Below are 18,515 nucleotides of genomic sequence, written 5' to 3'. Positions count from 1 at the left end.
GCCTGCAATATTTGGCAGAGTCTATAGGGCTCTACTGACCAACAATGTGAAAGGAGCTAACCCATACCTGTCTTTTTATTTGATAGACAGTGTCTGGCCTCACAACTCACTAAGTGGCCCAGGCTAACCTTGGAACCCACTACGTGTCCCTGAGCTCCTGCAAGCCTCCTGCTTCTGCCTCCTAAGTGCTTGAGTCACAGGCATGCGCCACACAGCCTGTTTTTGTTTTGTTGTTTTGTTTTAACTTAAAGAGGTTCTAGGGTTGCCCTCCAAGCACATAAAGGCTGGTCCACCTTACCTGTGTGGTTGGATGCCCTTTTGATGTTCATGTGCTTTGTTCTAGCCTGTGTTGCAGGATTTGGTAGATTTGGGTATCTTCCCTGGGTTCGCAGCCCTGCACTGTCTGTCTCCCCGCATAAGCGTGTGTGGGCACCTCTATTTTCCACAGGGTAAAGCAGAAAGAAGGATAATAAGCCGCAGGACTGGCGGCACCCCAGGAGCTGTGCATGCCACCTTGGTCAGTGTGGTGTCACCTGGAACTGAGTGACTTGCTGACCACACAGTGACCTGGTCTGGGAAGGGGCCAGCACAGCCTCCATCAGGGGACTGCATGATGGGTCCAGCCTTCACTGGTGGTGCTGGAGTCACCCTAGCTGGTGCCTTGAGATTCCCCAGGCTTTTGGGGATCCTAGGAAAGTGTGACCTTGTCTACCTGAGAATGGAAGGAATAAAAATGTCCCCGGTTCACACGTGCAGTTCTCTGTGCCTGCAGGTGGCCTCAGTGGCGCGACCATCATCGATTCTCTTGACACCCTGTACCTCATGGAGCTGAAGGAGGAGTTCCAGGAGGCCAAGGCCTGGGTGCAAGACAGCTTCCACCTGAACGTGGTGAGTCAGAGGCCATGGGGAAGTGAGAGCCGCCGCGCCCCCCCCCCCCCCCCTTCACAGACAGCAGGCTTCTTGCCTGGGACTGTACAACAGAGCAGTCTAGAGCCCGGGGCTGCAGTCTGGACCCTGCTGAGTCTCCTCACTGATCACCAGGCTTGACGTGGGGATGTCTCCCAGATGGTGTCCTCTGGTGCAAGGCGGGGGGTGGGGGGTGGGGGCAGGGGGGTGGCACAGCACACAGCCAGGGCCATCTCTCCCCTCCCCTCCCCACGTTGCTCAGCAAATGGTAGGAAAGAGAAATAGAGGCAAGAGATGTGGGGGAGGGGAGCTGAGAACTGGACCGCAGAGCAGGGACAGGCTTCCCACCTCTTCCAACCTTTGTCTCCTTGCTATGAGACAGGGATGATGACCAAGGAGAGGGCCGTGGAGGGTGTTTTATAGCCCCATAAAACCAACACCAAAGGCAAAGTGGCATCCTCATCACCATTATAATTACTAGAATCATCTTGAGGCCTCTGCAACTTCTGGTGTCTGTGAGGCCAGGGGAGTGTGGAGAGCCCTTTGCTCCTTGTCTGTTGGTGGGAGAGAGGCAGAGGAGCATCTTCGGGGACCTACCTGGTCCCTCTAGGAAAGCCCCCCAGCTCCTCCAGGCAAAGGATGGGCCTGCTCAGGGGACCAGGGAGCTGTGGACACTCAGGCAGGCCTCAGCAGATTAGAGCGTTTTCAGAAAAAAAGAAAGGCGGGGCCACCTCTTTGAGCCACAGCTTTTTGTTTGTTTGGTTCGTTGGCTTTGTTTTTTGTTTTGTTTTTCAAGACAAGGTCTCTCTGTGTTAGCCTTGACTGTCCTAGACTCACTTTGTAGACCAGGCTGGCCTCGAACTCACAGAGATCTGCCTGCTTCTGCCTCCTGAGTGCTGGGATTAAAGGCGTGCGCCACCACGCCCAGCAAGCCTTAGCTTTTTCATCTAGAGGATGAGGTGATGCCATGGAACATTCCAAGCCTGAAAGGAAATGAGATCTGCAGATTCTTGGCTAGTGGAAAAAAAAAATCCTCCCAGATTAATAGATAACAAAGGCTGTTGTCAATAAATGAAAGCCTGAGCCAGGCCTGGTGATCCAGTCCTGGAATCCCAGCTACTCTGGATGCTTGAGGCAGCCGGAGCACAAGTTCAAGGCTAGCCTGGACAATCAGTGAGGCCCTGTCTTACGATAAAGAAAAAAGAAGGCTAGACCCTCAGTTAAACCCCCAGCATTACAAAACAAAACAAAACAAAAAAGTAAAACATGATGCAGAAAGCTGCCAAGGGGAGCACCTGGGGCAAAGGAGGTGACAATAGGTACCTGTGTGAGGTCCCCCCACCCCCAAGCTTACTGTACCTGTGAGAAGGCCTGCTGGGAGGTGGCAGTGGCAGACTCATTCTGGGCAGTAGGAAACCCAGGGGGAAGAGAGAGACAAAGCCCTGTACATGGAATTTAGCCAGACCCTGCCCTTGGCATGGTGCTTCCACACCTGCTTGGTCCAGTCAGGGACAAGGGCAGTGCGAATGGGCCCAGGGACTAATGGCTCGTACACAGGCATCTGCCTACATTCTCCTGCTCAGCCCTGCCCTGCCCAGGGAAAGGCCTCTCTCATTACCCACTAAGGCAGGGCAGCTTCTCAGGAGGGGGTGGGTGTGGCGAGAGAGAGAGAGAGAGAGAGAGAGAGAGAGAGAGAGAGAGAGAGAGAGAGAGAGAGAGAGAGAGAGAGAGAGAGAGAGAGAAGGCTTTGCCTCTCTCTGGGCTAAGCTTCTCCCACAGCTCGGCCCAGGTCCTAGGCTCCTTGGAGTACAGCCAAACGTAACTGCTTCCATGGCCTCCGGCAAGGCTGGGGAAGGGAGCCAAAGCTGGTGTTGATTTGGAACACTTAAATGCACAGTAGCCATTGCCAGGCAGGTACTGGTCCCTCTCGACCTCTGCTGTGAAAACTGAGCTGGGTCCCCAGAGCAGGGCACAGGTGTGTGTTGAGGGGAGCAGTGTGGCCTGCGTCCAGAGCCTGACTGACTCTGGGAGCTCACACACAGTCCTTGCTGTCCCCTCCCTGCCTTCTTGCAGAGCGGAGAAGCATCTCTGTTTGAAGTGAACATCCGATATATCGGAGGACTGCTCTCGGCCTTCTACCTGACGGGAGAAGAGGTAAGTTGGTCCTTTGAGGCCTGAGAGTTGTCCAGGCTGGATGGATCTTAGGAAAAACAATAGGCCCGCCTCTTCTTTCCCAGCCACTTCATGAGAGCAGGTGGTCTTCCAGAGACCAACCAGGAGCACCCGTGATGATTCCACATTGCTCAGATCTATGGCCCCGGGTGAGCTCACTTGCCTACCAGAGCAGGTGATGAGTTCTGTGAAGATAGAACCATGCAAAACCTGCACACATGCCACCCACCCCCGTGCCCCCACCCCTATCCCCACCCCATCCCCCCACCCCTCACACAGCAACCTGCCATTCAAAGATGTCAGTTCTCAGGACCTACAAAGCCAAGACACCTGCTTCTCACTCCCCAGGCCATTGGCTTTTTTTTTTTTTTTAGACAGGGTCTCTCTGTGTAGCCTTGACTGTCCTGGACTTGCTTTGTAGACCAGACTGGCCTCGAACTCACAGCGATCTGCCTGCTCTGCCTCCTGAGTGCTGAGATTAAAGGCGTGAGCCACCATGCCGGCTTTTTTTTTTTTTAAATAATGTGAGTGAGGGTTTGCCTGTGTGTGTGTGTGTGTGTGTGTGTGTGTGTGTGTGTGTGTGTGTGTGCACCATATATGTGTCTAATGCCTACAGAAGCCATAAGAAGGCGTTGGATCCTCTGAAATTGTAGTTATAGCTGGCAGTGAGTCTCCATGTGTTAGGAATTGAACCTGGGTTCTCTGGAAGAGTAGCCAGTGCTCTTAAACACTGAGCCTTGGAGCCATAGGTTTTCATGCACTTCATGGCCAACCCTTTCCTTCCCTCCCATCCTGGGCAGAACTGCAGCCAGATACTTGCCTGCACCCACTCTCAAGGGAGCAGTGGGGCAGTGGGGCTGCTCTGCTGGCCATAGCCTGTAACTGTGAGGCTATGAGGGCCAGGAAGTACTCAGGGTCACCTACAGGTGGGTTTAAACAAGTCCCCACTTGTCACCTTCTTTTCAGTCATAAGACAGTCATATCTCTTTAGGCCAAAAGCCCTTGTGATATGAGACAGGAGGGAGAGTTTGGTCCAGGGCTGTCACCTCCAAAGGGTGCCTTCTCTCTGCCAGAGAATTCTGGATCATACTGAAATTTGGGAGAAACCGGAGCCTTCCTTCACCCCTCGTGAGCTCTGTCATAGCACAGGCTGAGTATCGGGTGGCCAGGTTGGCAGCATCCCCAGAATATAGGTCATCAGTCAGAGCATTCATGGGGATCCAGAGGGCTTCTCTGCTCAGCTCTGCCGCCACGTGGAATGCAGGGCTGGGCAGATGAAGCAGGAAAGCTACAGAGAACTCCTGCCTCCCTCCATCACTGTGGTCCAGAAGAGTCTTCCTCCCTCAGCTGTCACAACTGAAGTCGAGGGCTTAGAGGCAACAGGCCACCTCTATCTCTTGAGTCGCTTCGGGCCACTCTCCATCAAACATAATCTCCTCAGCAGCGATTACCGCTTGTACCAATTTGTCCAGAAAAAAATTGTCGGTGGGAGCCCTCGGCTTCAAGCCACCCAGAGCTTGAATATTATTTGAAATCCCCAGGACAAGAAGATGGCAGAAAGGGGGGGGGGGTGCAGGGGGAGGGGTGGAAATAAAGGCAAAGTCACTGACGTGCTTCACAAGCTGCTGCCCAACGTCCCCTGGCTGTTGTGGTTGGAGAGATGCGTGCAGGGAAAGATGGAGGAGGTGCTTGAGGACCAGCCACTCAGGGAGGAGCCACTGGCTCCCGGGTGGCAGCCACCCAGCCCTCCTCCTCTGAGGAGTCTGTAGTTCTGAGCCTTCAACCCACTGAGCAATGCTCATTTGACTTCAGGATGTGCACCTGGCAGGGGCTGTGGACCAGAGGAGCATCAGGAACTTGGGAAACTGCTCGAGGCCAGGCAGCGGCGGCGCACGCCTTTAATCCCAGCACTCAGGGAGGCAGCAGAGGCAGGAGGATCTCTGAGTTCGAGGCCAGCCTGGTGTACAGAGTGAGTTCCAGGACAGCCAGGGTTACAAAGAGAAACCCTGTCCCAAAAAAGAGAAGGAAGGAAGGAAGGAGAAAAAGAAGAGGAGAAGGAGGGGGAAGAAGAAGAAAACAGTTGACGGGCTGGAGAGATGGCTCAGAGGTTAAGAGCACTGTCTGCTCTTCCAGAGGTCCTGAGTTCAATTCCCAGCAACCACACAGTGGCTCACAACCATCTATCATGAGACCTGGTGGGCAGTCATACACGCAGGCCGAACGTTCTATACATAATAAATAAATCTTTAAAAAAAAAAAAAAAAAAAAACAGAAGAAGAAGAAGAAGAAAACAGTTCATAAGACGCAAGGGGAGGATCAGGGAGCCAGCTATGCAGCTATGAGTCTGTCTGTACAGCCCCTGCCCAGAGACACAGTACACCTCCACGGTCCTTGCTATCCCAGGCCTGTTACTTTCTAACTACCAGGTTGTGAGTTCTATGCACGTCTCCGTGGGAGCCACGAATGTCCCATGAGTGCAAGGCGGGCATCACCCACTGAGGATGATGAGATAGACTTACAACCCTGAGTCACTGAGGGATATGCTAGCTTTTGACCTCCCTGCCTCTGTCTCCATTGTCGCTCACTGCTCGCTCCTACGGCTCAGTCACACTAAGCTCGCACACGCCCAGTGGCTGCCCGTTGTGGGCTTCCTATTTCTTAACTTCCCACAGATGTGTATGCCACATCCGCTGGCCACCACTTTCTTTGCTTCAGAGGAAGTGGCAGAAGAGAACCCTGCTGGTTGGTCACTCTTGCTGACACTTGACTCCCAACGAGATGACTGACCGGCGTGAGGCTAGAGAGATGGCTCAGTGTTAATAGCAACGGATGCTCTTGCAGGGGACCTGGGTTCAATGCCTAGCACCCACACGGCGGCTCTCAAACTGCTATAACTCCAACCCCAGGGGATCTGATGCCCTCTTCTCGAGCCCTACATGTATATGGCGCACCAGACATACATACATGCCAGCTAAACACCCTTAAACATAAAATAATAAAATGTTTTTTAAAAAGATGGCAGGAATGATCACAGTTGTTCTTGGGAATGCTGGGACAGCACCTCACAGTTTAGAAGCACGCTCACATGTAAGCGTCCTCCTTTGCAATTTCTACAAGAACTCCGTGAAGCTTCCATGGCACACTCCATCCTTCTTACTGTGCAGATGGGGAAAAACCAAGGCCCAGAGACAGTGCAGGCTCAGCAAAGGTCACACAGCGACATGGGAGGATGTGTGCTGGGTCCGGCTTAGTCAGAACCTCCTTCATGGGGTGTTGTGGAGACTGAAGCTCCGCAGACACGGCCCCTCTCCCTTGCTCCCCTCCAAGATGTCAGAGTGGACCCATGTCCTTCTGTCACCTCTAACACACACATGTCTAGTCTCTCCTCAGCACCACTGGGACCTTCTTTGACAGCTGACATCATCAAGGTCTCGTAAGAACCGTGCACAGGAGGGGCATGGTACTCTGGCAGAGAGGAAACGATCCTGTTGGCTAGCTCAGCCTCCTCAGAGTCTCAGCAGCCATGCAACTGCCTGGACCTCACATCTGGGTGGGTTCCATTCACCGCCAACAGCCTCCGAGGTGGGCAGAGCTCCAAAGCCTGCACGGGGTCAAGGGTCTTGCAAGCCCCTTCTGTCACTAGGCCAGTGGTGTCCCAGCCCGGCCAAGCACTGCAGTGGACCCTGCAGCTCCAGGTGATAGGTGCCTTGAGGCTCTGCTTTCAGGACTCACTGGCGGGCTCTGCACAGCGCCCTCTTGTCTGACCGTGTCGCCAGCCCTGTCACCCCCTTTCTTCTTCCCTGGCAAGGCCATATACCCTCAAAAGCCCCCAACAGCTGCCTCATGAGACTTTTGTTGCTTGTTTGCTTTATATTCTGTGGCAGAGGGATGAAACCTGGGCCTCAAGGACCTGGTCCATGAGCTGCATCCCTTAGCCCATCACTCAGCAGGTTTTTTGTTGCTGATGGCTTTGTTCGAAGGTCAGGAAACTGAGTCAGCCGAACAACAGAGTGGGGACTTGCATCCCAGGTCTTAAAATGGCATCTGCTATCCTCTGAGTATCCATGGTGATTGGGCCCCATGGATCTCAGATTCCAGGAGCGGTCAAGCCCTCACCTGAAATAGCGTGCTATTTGCAGAGAGCCCTCGTCCACCCTCACGGGGTCCTTAGGATGCCCGCCAGCAGAGCCTGTGTGCTGCCCCATTCTTTAGGAAGAAGAATCCCTACGCACGCTCAATACAGATGTCGTTACCCCTCTCTCCAGGGTGTGGTCCACGCTGGCTTCGAACTCCTGGCTTGAAATGTTTCTCTGTTCTCAGCGTCAGGGTTACAAGTGGACCCCATGATGGGCAGCTTTTCTTAAAAGTGTGTCTTCAGTCTACAGTTTGTTGAATATGGAGTCCAACTGTGTTATAGGCCTGTTGTGTGGAGTGTGTGTGTGTGTGTGTGTGTGTGTGTGTGGTGTGTATGTGTGTGTGTATATGTGTGTGGTGTATGTGTGTGGTGTGTGTGTGCATGTGTGTGTGCGTGTGGTGTGTGTATGTGTGTGAGATGTTGCTCATGCACACATGCATGTGGGTGGGTACACTTGTACACACGAACTGGGAGGCCAGAGCAGGATGCCTCTTACTGAACTGGAAGCTAGCCATTTAGGCTAGGTCACCCAGCCAAGGCGCAGGGCCTATTTCTGTCCTGGCCGGTGCTGGGGTTCCAGAAACCACAGCCACACCCACCTTTTTATGTGGGTGCTGGGGATCTGAGGTCAGGTCCTCAGGCTTGCAGAGTATGTGGCCTTACTGCTGAGGTGGAAGGATTGCTGAAGTGAAGGCATTCAAAAAGCAGCTTGGGCAGTACAGTGAGCCCTTTGTTTCAGAAAATAAAAATAATTCCACAAAAAGCACAGATAAACCAAAAGGAAATAAATAACATCTATGGGCTAGCCCCTCTAAGAAAACATTATTAATGCTTTGAAGTATTTTCTTCTTTTTTCACGCATTCATATGTAAATAAATTTTAGACCCAGTTACATTATTTTGAAATATTTTTCTAGGTTCAAAGGTATATACTTCCTCTATGACATTGCATCACATGGAAGCCAGAGCTGGGCCACTTCCCTGTTACTCGACTCACCACAGTCTATTTTAGGCAATGCTGGAATAAACAGCTATAATATTAAATCTTTCACAACGCTCTCGATTATTTATGTCCTAAAATAAATTGAGTTGGTTTGTTTAAGGTTGGTTTTTTTTTTTTTTTTTTTGCATTTGTTCATTTGTTTTGCAAAGGTGTGTGCATACTCACATGTGTTGAAGTATACATGTGGAGGTCAGAGGACAGTTTCTGAGAGTGGGCTCTCTCCTTCCATCATGTGAGGCTCGGGGATCGAACCCAGGTCCTTAAGCTTGGCAGCAAGCCCCTTCATGAACTGAGTCATCTCGCTGGCCCTTTCAGAGAAACTGGTCGTGAGAAGCACTACTGAGTCAGGAGATCCCACGTCCTTCTGAGTTAATCTGGCATTTCAGAGGAACCCTTTAAAGGGCTCAGAGTCTCACGTGGGGGCCCTGAGCTGGGACCTCATTACCCTGTGCTAAATTCCCTTTCTGTAAACTGGAAATAGTCCAAGTGGCCTCAGACTACCAAAGAAAGGCCTTTTTCTTGCCATCTCTTTGGAGAAGCTGTCACCCAGGAGGTTAAAATTTCCTGAACCTGGAGGGTTGTACGGTCTGGGCTCCTAGCCTAGTGCTGTACTCGCTCTGTCTAGATAGACGTTTATTCCCCTCACTGTTACTGCATTAGTCAGCAGTCCTCTGTGGAGCAAAATGCCTGAGACAGTCTGCTTAAAAAAAGAAGAAGAAGAAGAAGATGTTCCCCTGGGCTCTGTTTCAGTGGCCTTGTCTCAGACCTGCTTACTTGGCTGCTGCTTTGCCCCATAGTGGTCCAGGACATCATGGCAGGAGGAAGGGCTGGGGGTCCCAATATCGCCACCCGGGACCTAACTCCTTTCCCCTCCATTTTAAATGTTCCGCCATGTTCCAGGGATCAAGCCTTCAACGCATAGACTTTGGGGATGCTCCAGATCCATCCAGCTGTGATATCCCATAGTTCCATGAAGGCAGCCCACCCTTCTCGGTGGGGTCTGCCTCTGGACTTGGAGGTGACACTGGTGTGTTCCCCTCCTCTTCCCAAGGTCACCTGATCACAAAGTCAGTCCCTCGTCAGGAACACCTCAGGAACAACACTGGCATTTTATGAACACCAAACTTGATGCTCAGAAAGAAATACCTGGCCTAAGGGCCCAAGGCCAGTAATCTTGGGGGGGGGGGTGGGGGGCTAGCCTTCCATCATGGCCATCTGACTGCAACACCTGAGTGGTACCTCTTCTGGGGGGGGGGGGGGGCTGTCCCCATCCTTGATGGTAGCTCAGGGTTTCATGACCCTTCCACCCAATTCAGACTCAATGCCCTCTGACCTTTCTTGACAGGTGTTCCGTGTAAAGGCCATCAAGTTGGGTGAGAAACTGCTGCCAGCCTTCAACACCCCCACAGGGATCCCCAAGGGCGTTGTGAACTTCAAAAGGTGAGCTGACCCCTCATGAACTGGTGACTGTGCTCCACCCCACCCCACCCCCAGTTGCGGGAGTCCATCAGAGGGAGTCGGTTTTGCTTTACAGATGTGGCTGGCAGCTGAGGCAGTAGGCATGTTGTGCATGTTGAGAACAAACCTGCGCTAAGGACAGGCGTTGATTGGTTGCCTAGTGTAGGTTTCAGGGGTTTGGACCAACCAGGCCTGACCTTCTCAGGATGGGAGGGACATTTGTTCCTCTGTGAATAGCCTCCAAAGTTGGCCCCAGCTCCCTCCCTCCTGAGGCAGGGCTCAGCAGCCTGTGGGCAGAGCATTCTCCCCCGTGAGCCAGTACCCAAGGAGGCTGGAGAGGCTCTGGGCATTGGCCCTGTCCAGGAGGGCAGTCCTGCTGTATAGGGCCCTAGCCCTGGTCTGGTCTATGTGCAGGAGACACAGAAGGTCTCTAAACACCTACAGCTCTAAGAGCCACGTGTGATATAATTGAGCTGGGAGAAAGGCGGAGCTAGTCTGTGCTCCCTCTCCTGCCTGAGCCCCAATCTGGGGCACCTCACAGGAGTGCTAGCCAGGTGCCTGGGATGAGAGTCCGCCCAGCTCCTGCTGGCCCCTACCTCCTTTGATGCTCTGTGGCCTTGGTAACTTTGTCCTCTGTGCTCCCCAAACCAGGTCCTCTTTTACCTGCCCCTGGTGGGAAGCCTTCCCAGTGTCCTCACTAAAACGTCACAGAGGCCAGGGCATCCATGAGGGCTGACAGAAGTTGTCCTTCTCGGCAGAGATCTCTCTCTCTCTCTCTCTCTCTCACACACACACACACACACACACACACACACACTCACACACGCCTGGCCTCAAAGTGTTTATCCAATACATTGATCCTAAGAATGAAGACAGAAGCGACCCACACCCTCACCTTGGGTCTGGGCACAACCCTCAGTGTCCCTCCCGCTGCTGTAGTCCAGCCCCGTGTCTCACCTGCGCCCCCCCCCCCCAATGGAGCTTGGTCCTACACAGACCCTAGGATTCCTGGCACAGGCATAGATATTTTTAGGCTCCTTGCTTGCCATTGAGAGATGCTGCACGTGTGGACTTCCTGGCGTTGCTCCCTCTCATATTCTGGGAAAGAAGCAGCTGCTAAAAATGGGAGGGTAGCAAGGATGCAGCAGCCATGCACTACAGAGAACGGTCTTCAGAGATGACCCAGCAGAGGGCTGGACCCTCTATGCTGTCTCTGTAGTGTTTGTTCCAGCAGGCCTGGTTCCGGGCAGCTGGAGGGCTAGGTGAACAGCACTGCCCAGTGTGGAGATGGGTGCTCACCTCTGCAGAGGAGGCATGGTAGGAAAGGCAAGGCCAGCTGTGTGGCCTGCAGAGACTACTGGCTACCTGAGGCGATAATTGTGGCCAATCCGGGGACTTCTGACTAAATCAGTCTATCACGCGCACGTGTGCACGCATGCATGCACACACATCCCTACACAAAACATTCTGCTACTGCCTGTGCCACTAGTAAGGGCTCAGACATTCAAGCTGGTTTTTTTTAATGTTTCGTTTTTCCAGACAGGGTTTCTCTATCCTGGAACTTGCCCTGTAGACCAGACCGGCCTTGAACTCATAACAATCTGCCTGCCTCTGCCTCCCGAGTGCTAGGATTAAAGGTGTGCACCTCCACAGCCCAGCTTGCTAACTGCTCCTGAGCACATAGTGGGTCAGGCACCCAGTGAGCACATGACAGAGAACTTTCTTCTCCAGCCGCCAGGAAAGAACATGAAGCTCGGAGAAGTGCGGTAACATTCCCAAGGTCACACAGCAACCAAGGCAGGATTTGAACTCAGGTCTGGCCGTAACAGTTGTACCTTACACAGGCGGCAGTGAAGGGCACCACGGAGAGGCTCCCTTGGCACGAGAAAGTTGAGGAGGGCAGATCTTCCTCTTGGTCCATTGGCTCACAGAGCCAGTCGGAGGACCCCCGCCCCACCCCCGCCCCCGCCCCTGCCCCCTTCCCAGGAGGCTGCTCGCTGTGGGCGAATCTAGGACGTGGGGTTAGGATCTGGATCTGGAGTCAGCTCTACCACTTCCTGTGTGACCTTGAAAGAGTGTCTCCCCCTTTCTGAGCCTAAGCGTTCCCTCCTATGAAACGTCTGCTGGTGGAGTTGAAGGTGAAAGTGAAAGAAGGCGCCGAAGCCACCTGGCTCCTATTAGAAGTTTATTGTCACTTACATATGCATAATTACATACTGATAAAAATGACAGTCACGTGCGTAATTGATGCCTCACAATAGCTCTGCGAAGCTGAGCACCCTGGTTTAAGGGGGGAGGAAGCTGAGGTCTAGGGAAACCGTGGGATGCTTCTAAGGGCACCTGGGTCTGGCACATAGAGGAAGCCAGTAGCCAGGCAGAGAGCGACAAAGTGCCCCACACTCACCCTCCCTACTCTCTGGGGCTGGTGACTGTGAGGGGTTAGGAGAGAAAACAGAGACCCATGTGGTAGACAGCACAAAACCTCACTGGAGGCAAGGAAGGTGGGGTGGTGCACCCCTTTAATCCAGCACTTGGGAGCTGAGGCAGGGAGGAATCGCTGAGTTCAAGGCCAGTCTGGTCTGCAGAGTGAGTTCCAGGACAGCCAGGGCTATGTAGTGAGACACTGTCTAAAAAGAAGAAAGAAAGACAAAAAGACAAAAAGAAAGGAAAGAGTCGGGCAGTGGTGACACACGCCTTTAATCCCAGCACTCAGGAGGCAGAGGCAGGTGGATTGCTGTAAATTCAAGGCCAGCCTGGTCTACAAAGCGAGTCCAGAACAGCCAAGGCAGAGACAGAGAAACCTTGTTTTTAAAAAAAAAAAAAAAAAAAAAAAAAGGAAGGAAGAAAGGAAAAAGAGGGGAAGAAGGGAGTTCTTTCTTTTAAGCTTTGGAAGCATCGGTTCATTTCTCAGGAAGCTCTCTGAGCTCCCCAGCTAGAGGAAGAAGGCTCCCTTGGCCTGGGGGAGGTCCCCTTATTGCCTCTGGGGAGCATGAGGTCTCTAGGTACACCTCCTGCCTCCAGGACATATGAGGCCAGAAGGCCTGGGTTAGAATCCTGCTTCCTGCTGATTTGGTCACCTCCTGGACAACCTCAGTCTCCCCCTTTGAGTACTGGGGTTATCCAGGCCCGTGAGCTTCTGGTACAAGATAGAACCATTCCCTGGAGTGCCCAACCTGACTCAGTGGCTCCATAGACAGCAACCTGTCCAGCCCAAGCCTAGAAATGCACAGTGGGGCAGAGGCAAGACAAGGCATGTGGCAGTCTCTGCAGTGGTGGAAGTCACCATCTTCCCATGGCTCCCAGGAGCTGGGGCTCACCTCACCCTGCTTTCCAGGAAGACCCATGCTGGCCAAGAGCAGAGCCCAGAGTGCTCAGTGAGGTCTCGGGCCTGCACCAGGTACCTCCTCACCCCATACTGCTTTCCCAAGTCGTCTCCAGAGGGAGACAGATGGACACAGCTGGTTCTGGGTGGTGGGAAAGCAGAGGAGTCCCCCAAAAGGCAACCCAGACACCCTACAACCTGCCTAGGTGAGGTGGCTGCTGCACTTCGTCCTCCCTCCAACCTTCTTACACTAACTCTCTGCAGAATCCCTCTCCCCCTGAAAGTAACTGGGATATGTGTGTGTGGAAACTGAGGCACAAGAAGAAGCCTTTTGCTCACAGCCCTCCTTGCTCCTCACCCTCCCCCCCCCCTTTACTTTCTTAGTCACCACAAAAACCTGAGGCAGGGAGGCAGGGGCAGGAGGCAGTTGTCATTCTGTTATACAGATATGGAAACTGAGGCACACAGGATTCAGAGGCTTACCTGGGGCTGCCAGCTGACCAGCGCTGGACCCTGCACCTTCTGGTTCCAGGGTATGGCAGGTGGAGTGTCTGGAAAGCGTCACCTCACAGGGCAGCATAATGCAGGCAGCGGGCCTCCCCACCAGAGCTGGCTCGACTCAGCTTAAGTTGGGCCCAGCTGCTGCATAGACTCTCAACTCTGGTGTGTGGTGTCTGCCTCTGGGTCTGAGCCTCTTATCCCTAGAAGGGAACATGAGAGGTTAACACAAGTGCTGGCTCCGAGGCTTGCCTTCCTATAGCACTGGACCCTGAAGTGCCCATCAGACCTTCCTGCAAGCATAGGGCAGAGACACACAGCCGACATGCCCATGAGAGGCTAGCTTTGGCTTCGAGGGCCCCACTGCTTTCACACCTAATCTCCCATTTCCTTGGGTCCAGCCATCCACTCTGAGACTATTATATGGCCTTGGGTAGAGAGAAAGGAGTGTGTGTTTGGGGGTGATCATTGAATGTCCTCTGGGGCTTCTGGGGCTCCTGACCACGCCATCATTGTCACCTGTGGATTTCACCATAGCCCTGTGTCAGAGCCCCAAACATTATAGAGGCTGACACATGTGTTCAGACTACCTTCAGCAAGTCCCGTGCCTTCACCAGCCTCAGAGGCATCCACACAGTGGGGCCCAGGGAGGATTAGCTGAGCTATGCTGATCTCAGCCAAGGAGCCAGCAGGGTGACACAGCTGATGTCTTTTCAGTGGTAGCTGGGGCTGGGCCACGGCGGGCAGCAGCAGCATCCTAGCTGAGTTTGGATCCCTGCACCTGGAATTCTTGCACCTCACTGAACTCTCCGGCAACCCGGTCTTTGCCGAAAAGGTGAGTTTTCCCTTATGGCAGGCATCCCACACCCCCAAGCAGAGGGACAGGGGGGTGGGTCGTCTGCAGTCAGAGTTTGCAAGATTGCGGGGCCACCACTCTCATAGCAGTTACTGGTGGAAGAACCGACTGTGCTCAATACCAGGTGGCAGGGAGGGGAACAGAAGCCACCAGAACTCTGCCAGGGAGGTTTGTGCTGGCACATGGGCTGGTGGCAGTTCTGTGAGCTGTGAAATCTGGAGAGCCAGGCTCCTCAGACTGGCAGGAACAGGCGGTTGTGTGCACGGGTACCCTTTCCAGGGACATTTAGCTCGTGTGTGTGTGTGTGTGTGTGTGTGTGTGTGTGTGTGTGTGTGTGTGTGTGAGAGAGAGAGAGAGAGAGAGAGACAGAGAGAGAGAGAGAGAGAGCTGCCTGCCTTTTCCTCCCAGGTGCCTGGCTGGCTGGTGCTGGCAGCAGACTGGCAGAGTGGCTCCTCCTTGCTGTTCTTGGCTGCCCGAGGCTACATGGGTGCTGAGAATGGGCACCCAGGCCACTGTCCAGGCCTGATAGTTGCCGGTATCTGGCCTTGGGCAGCTCTCCAGGAGGGAGAGCCCTGGGCAGCCCCCCGTTGTCCTCCCCCACCCCACCACCACCACCACCACCACCACCACCCCGGGAATGTCTGGATTCAGATCTAATCCTGAAAGCAAAGGAAGGCAGAGTGTACAAGGCCCCTTCCGATCTCTCCCACTCTCCCTCCAAGGTGGCTTCACACCTGTACCTGGTGGGTCTGTGCCTCGGTGCATACTTACGTCATACACATTCTCGCGTGCGCAGCTAGGAGGAAGCAACTTCCGGTCCTTCTCTTGCCCCATGAAGCCCGATATCTGTAAAATTGGGTTTGAGAGCACTGTGTCCTGGATGTGGGATCCACCAGGGCCCGGGTGTTCAGGACAAGCTTCCGACCCCCTTGTTGATGCTTCGGACCTGCCTCTCACTCCCGCCCTTCCCCGCCGGCATGTGGCCAGCCTTTCCTTTTCCTTGGCCCAGCCAGCTTCCTCTTCTCACTGCCCTCCAACAGGACTCCTCTGGGAAGCCCTGGCAGCTCAGGAAAGGGCCCTCGAGAATGCAGAGTGCATCTGACCATTTGCCATGCCCTTGCTGGGCGTGTCTGAAGCCTCAGTAGCCCTGGGGGGTAGAGTGTTTTTTTTCTGACGACCCCACCTAACTGAAAAGTAGAGGGTGGGAGGCTAAGTAACCTGCCCAGGGCAGCCAGCTAGTGAGTGATAAAGCTGAGACTTAGGCCAGCCTCTGCTTCCCAGGGCAGATCAGTACAGCTGGCTGCTGGCTGCCCCTCCACACTCCCTGTCCCTCTGTCACTCTTCATTTGTACACTTCAGCTATTTTCATCCCCCCTCGTCACACCTCCCGCAGAGGTGATTATTAGCAGTCAACAAATTGGCCCAAATCCTTACAGGAGCACCCTGCATGCAACAGGGGAGCTAATCTAGCCTGCATCCCACCCCACCCCCAGCAGGGGGGCGGGGCCCACCAGGACAGGGGGCCCAAGTTAGGCACAGGCATCTTCCTGTCCCTCTCACCGTTGCCTTAAAGGGATGTGAGCTCCAATCAGGCAAAGCCGAGTGCCTCTGAGGGAAAGGAAGGCTGATGGCTCAGCCTTCCAGCTGCCCCTGTCAGTGAGCAGGTGGCAGTGTGGTCCTGGAAACTTGCTCTCCCAGGATCCAGTTCTAGAGACATCTAGGAAAAGTTCTCAATGGCACCTCTCAACAAGCGCTCCAAACCCAGTGGTGTTTGCATGCACGCATCAAGCCCTGGGTTTGATTCATAGCATTCAGACATAGGGTGTGGTCACTCATACCTGGAAACCACCCCCAAAGCCCCCTCACTCCGCTCCACACTCAGGGTGGAGGCGGGAAAGTTAGGAGTTCAAGGTCAGCCTGAGCTACATGAGATCCCTGTCTTCAGAAAAAGGAGTCGGGCGTGGTGGCACACGCCTTTAATCCCAGCACTCGGGAGGCAGAGGCAGGTGGATCTCAGTGTGTTCGAGGCCAGCCTGGCCTTCAAAGCGAGTCTAGGACAGCCAGGGCTACACAGAGAAACCCTGTCTTGAAAAACCAGAAAACAAAAAAAAACAAAAAAACAAAAAAAAAAGAAAGAAAAGAAAAAGGAAATTTAGTGCTTACAAAAAAGCTATGGCCACTTCTCGGAAACTCCTCAAGGTATACAGAGGTGGTACTGGCCACATCCTACCATGCTCTGAGTGTGAGCCCAGAACCTGTGGTTCTATCACCATTTCCCCCAAGCCAGAAGCTTTAACCTGTGTGTGCATCTGAATTATTCGCTCCTTCTCATGGGTGGGGAATCAGGGACTTCTTCAGGAAAATGACTGTGCCTGGTGTCTCTCGCAGGTCAAAAACATTCGCAAGGTCCTCAGGGAGATTGACAAGCCCTTCGGCCTCTACCCCAACTTCCTCAGCCCAGTGAGCGGAAACTGGGTGCAGCGTGAGTACTGGCGCCATTGCCTCTCATCCCAGGGGTTCCCGTTTGTGCTTCCTGAGGCCAAGGCAGGTGCTAGCTGAGAGCCAGGGGCAGGTACCAGCTCCTGGATTCAGCAGCCTGGACATGCCAGCCTTCTTGGCATCCATCTCTCACAGCACCTCTGCACCTTTCTCTGTGATCCCCAGACTCACAGAAATGTCCCACTTAGAGCTATCACTCAGAAGCGACTACAGAAAATGGCCCTGTGACCACCCCTTAGCGCCTTTGATCTGCCTTTCCACTTCCAGCTTTGATTTAGACAACATTTTTAGTTGGGCCAAACTAAAGCAGTCATCTGAAAATCACTCACTCACCGCTATCTCTTAAATTCACTTGAATCAGTCCTGGGCTTTTTGGCTTTTTCTGTTTAAAGAATTAGCCCAGGCTAGCCTCAAACTCAAAGATCCGCCTGCCTCTGACTCCAGAGTGCTGAGATTAAAGGCGTGTGCCGCCAGCGCCCAGCTGTTTAAAGACTTTTTATTTGAGACAAGGTCTTCAGGCAGTCCAGGCTGGCCTTGAAGTTTCTATCCTCCTGCCTCCATATCCTAAGTGCTAAGATGATCAGTATGTGACATCACACCTAGCAACTTTGTCAGTTGCCTGTGGGGCATCGTTCCCAAGTCCTGTCCACTGACAGAGAATGTGATGTAACGCTGACCAATTTCCCCAGGCCCTGCTGTGTCACTCTGTGCAGAGCCAGGCTCTGGGAGACGCAAACTGTAACTCAGCTCTGCCCTGTCTCCAAGGCTCAGCCATGTGTTCAGTCAACAGGAACTGCACTCTCTCAATCTTTTTCTTTGTAAATGTGTGTGTGTGTGTGTGTGTCTGTCTGTCTGTCTGTCTGTCTATGTGTGTCTATCTGTCTTTAGCTGAGCTACATCCTTATCCCCTCTCTGTCCCTTTGAGTCTTGGTTTCTGATGAAAAAGAGGAGAGTGGAGTAAATTCATTCTGGACAACCAGCAACGGGCTTAGGAATAGCGGTCAAGGCTGCACCAGTCCTCCAAAGGAGATCCAGGGTGTCCCAAAAGACCGCAGTTCAGGCGGGGCCTGGCTGGCCAACAGAGACTCAAAAGTCACAGAAAAGTAGAATTCTCAACCAAAACACACATCGAAGTGAGGAAATTACTCAGATTACAGGTTATGACATGGAAGGCCAGGGCTTAAGAGCTATGTACAGCATGAAGTGGGGCCCAGCAGCCTGCCCTGGTGCAGCGAGCCTCAGAAGAGGCCCTAGAAGCGGCTTCCACCTCGCCCACCACACAAAGAATCTTCTTTCCAGGCTGCTCCTGGGGCCTTGGGTGTGGACAGTCAGTAACGCACAGAAGACTGTTTGATGATAACAGATCAGTCTCCTGGAGAGCAGAGGGAAGGCTGGGCTGGGCTGGGCTGGCTTCTGCCCCAGGTCATCTTAGGTTCTCTGGATTGGTCGGGTTCTTTTGGAGTGAGTGTATCTTTCCAGAAGACACCCTGTCCCACCTTGCATAAGCTGAGCTCTTTCCCACTGTTCCTCCCTTTGGATTCTCAGAGTGGCCCCGAGGCAGCACCACAGCTACTCATATCATTGGCAGCCTCAGAAATGGCAGGGGAAGAAGGGCATGGCTCAAGTCACCCAGCCTTTGCTCCTGCCTGTATCCCAGGGTCACCACA

At 53.4% G+C, this 18,515-nt stretch overlaps 1 protein-coding gene across 1 annotated transcript in view; it reads left to right on the top strand.

The window, feature by feature from the left end:
* Positions 1–18,515, top strand: part of Man1c1 (mannosidase alpha class 1C member 1) — a 141,321-nt gene that overhangs the window by 107,209 nt on the left and 15,597 nt on the right. The window contains exons 3-7 of the mRNA XM_051171720.1: positions 773–888; positions 2,980–3,060; positions 9,561–9,655; positions 14,211–14,328; positions 16,738–16,831. Coding sequence (XP_051027677.1) covers positions 773–888; positions 2,980–3,060; positions 9,561–9,655; positions 14,211–14,328; positions 16,738–16,831 — 504 coding nt within the window. The remainder of the gene's footprint in view (positions 1–772; positions 889–2,979; positions 3,061–9,560; positions 9,656–14,210; positions 14,329–16,737; positions 16,832–18,515) is intronic.

The sequence above is a fragment of the Acomys russatus genome, chromosome 29, assembly GCF_903995435.1.
Source record: "Acomys russatus chromosome 29, mAcoRus1.1, whole genome shotgun sequence".
Taxonomy (NCBI): Eukaryota; Metazoa; Chordata; class Mammalia; order Rodentia; family Muridae; genus Acomys; species Acomys russatus.
The sequence above is the reverse complement of the archived record's forward strand: the minus strand, read 5'-3'. Positions and strand labels throughout refer to the sequence as shown.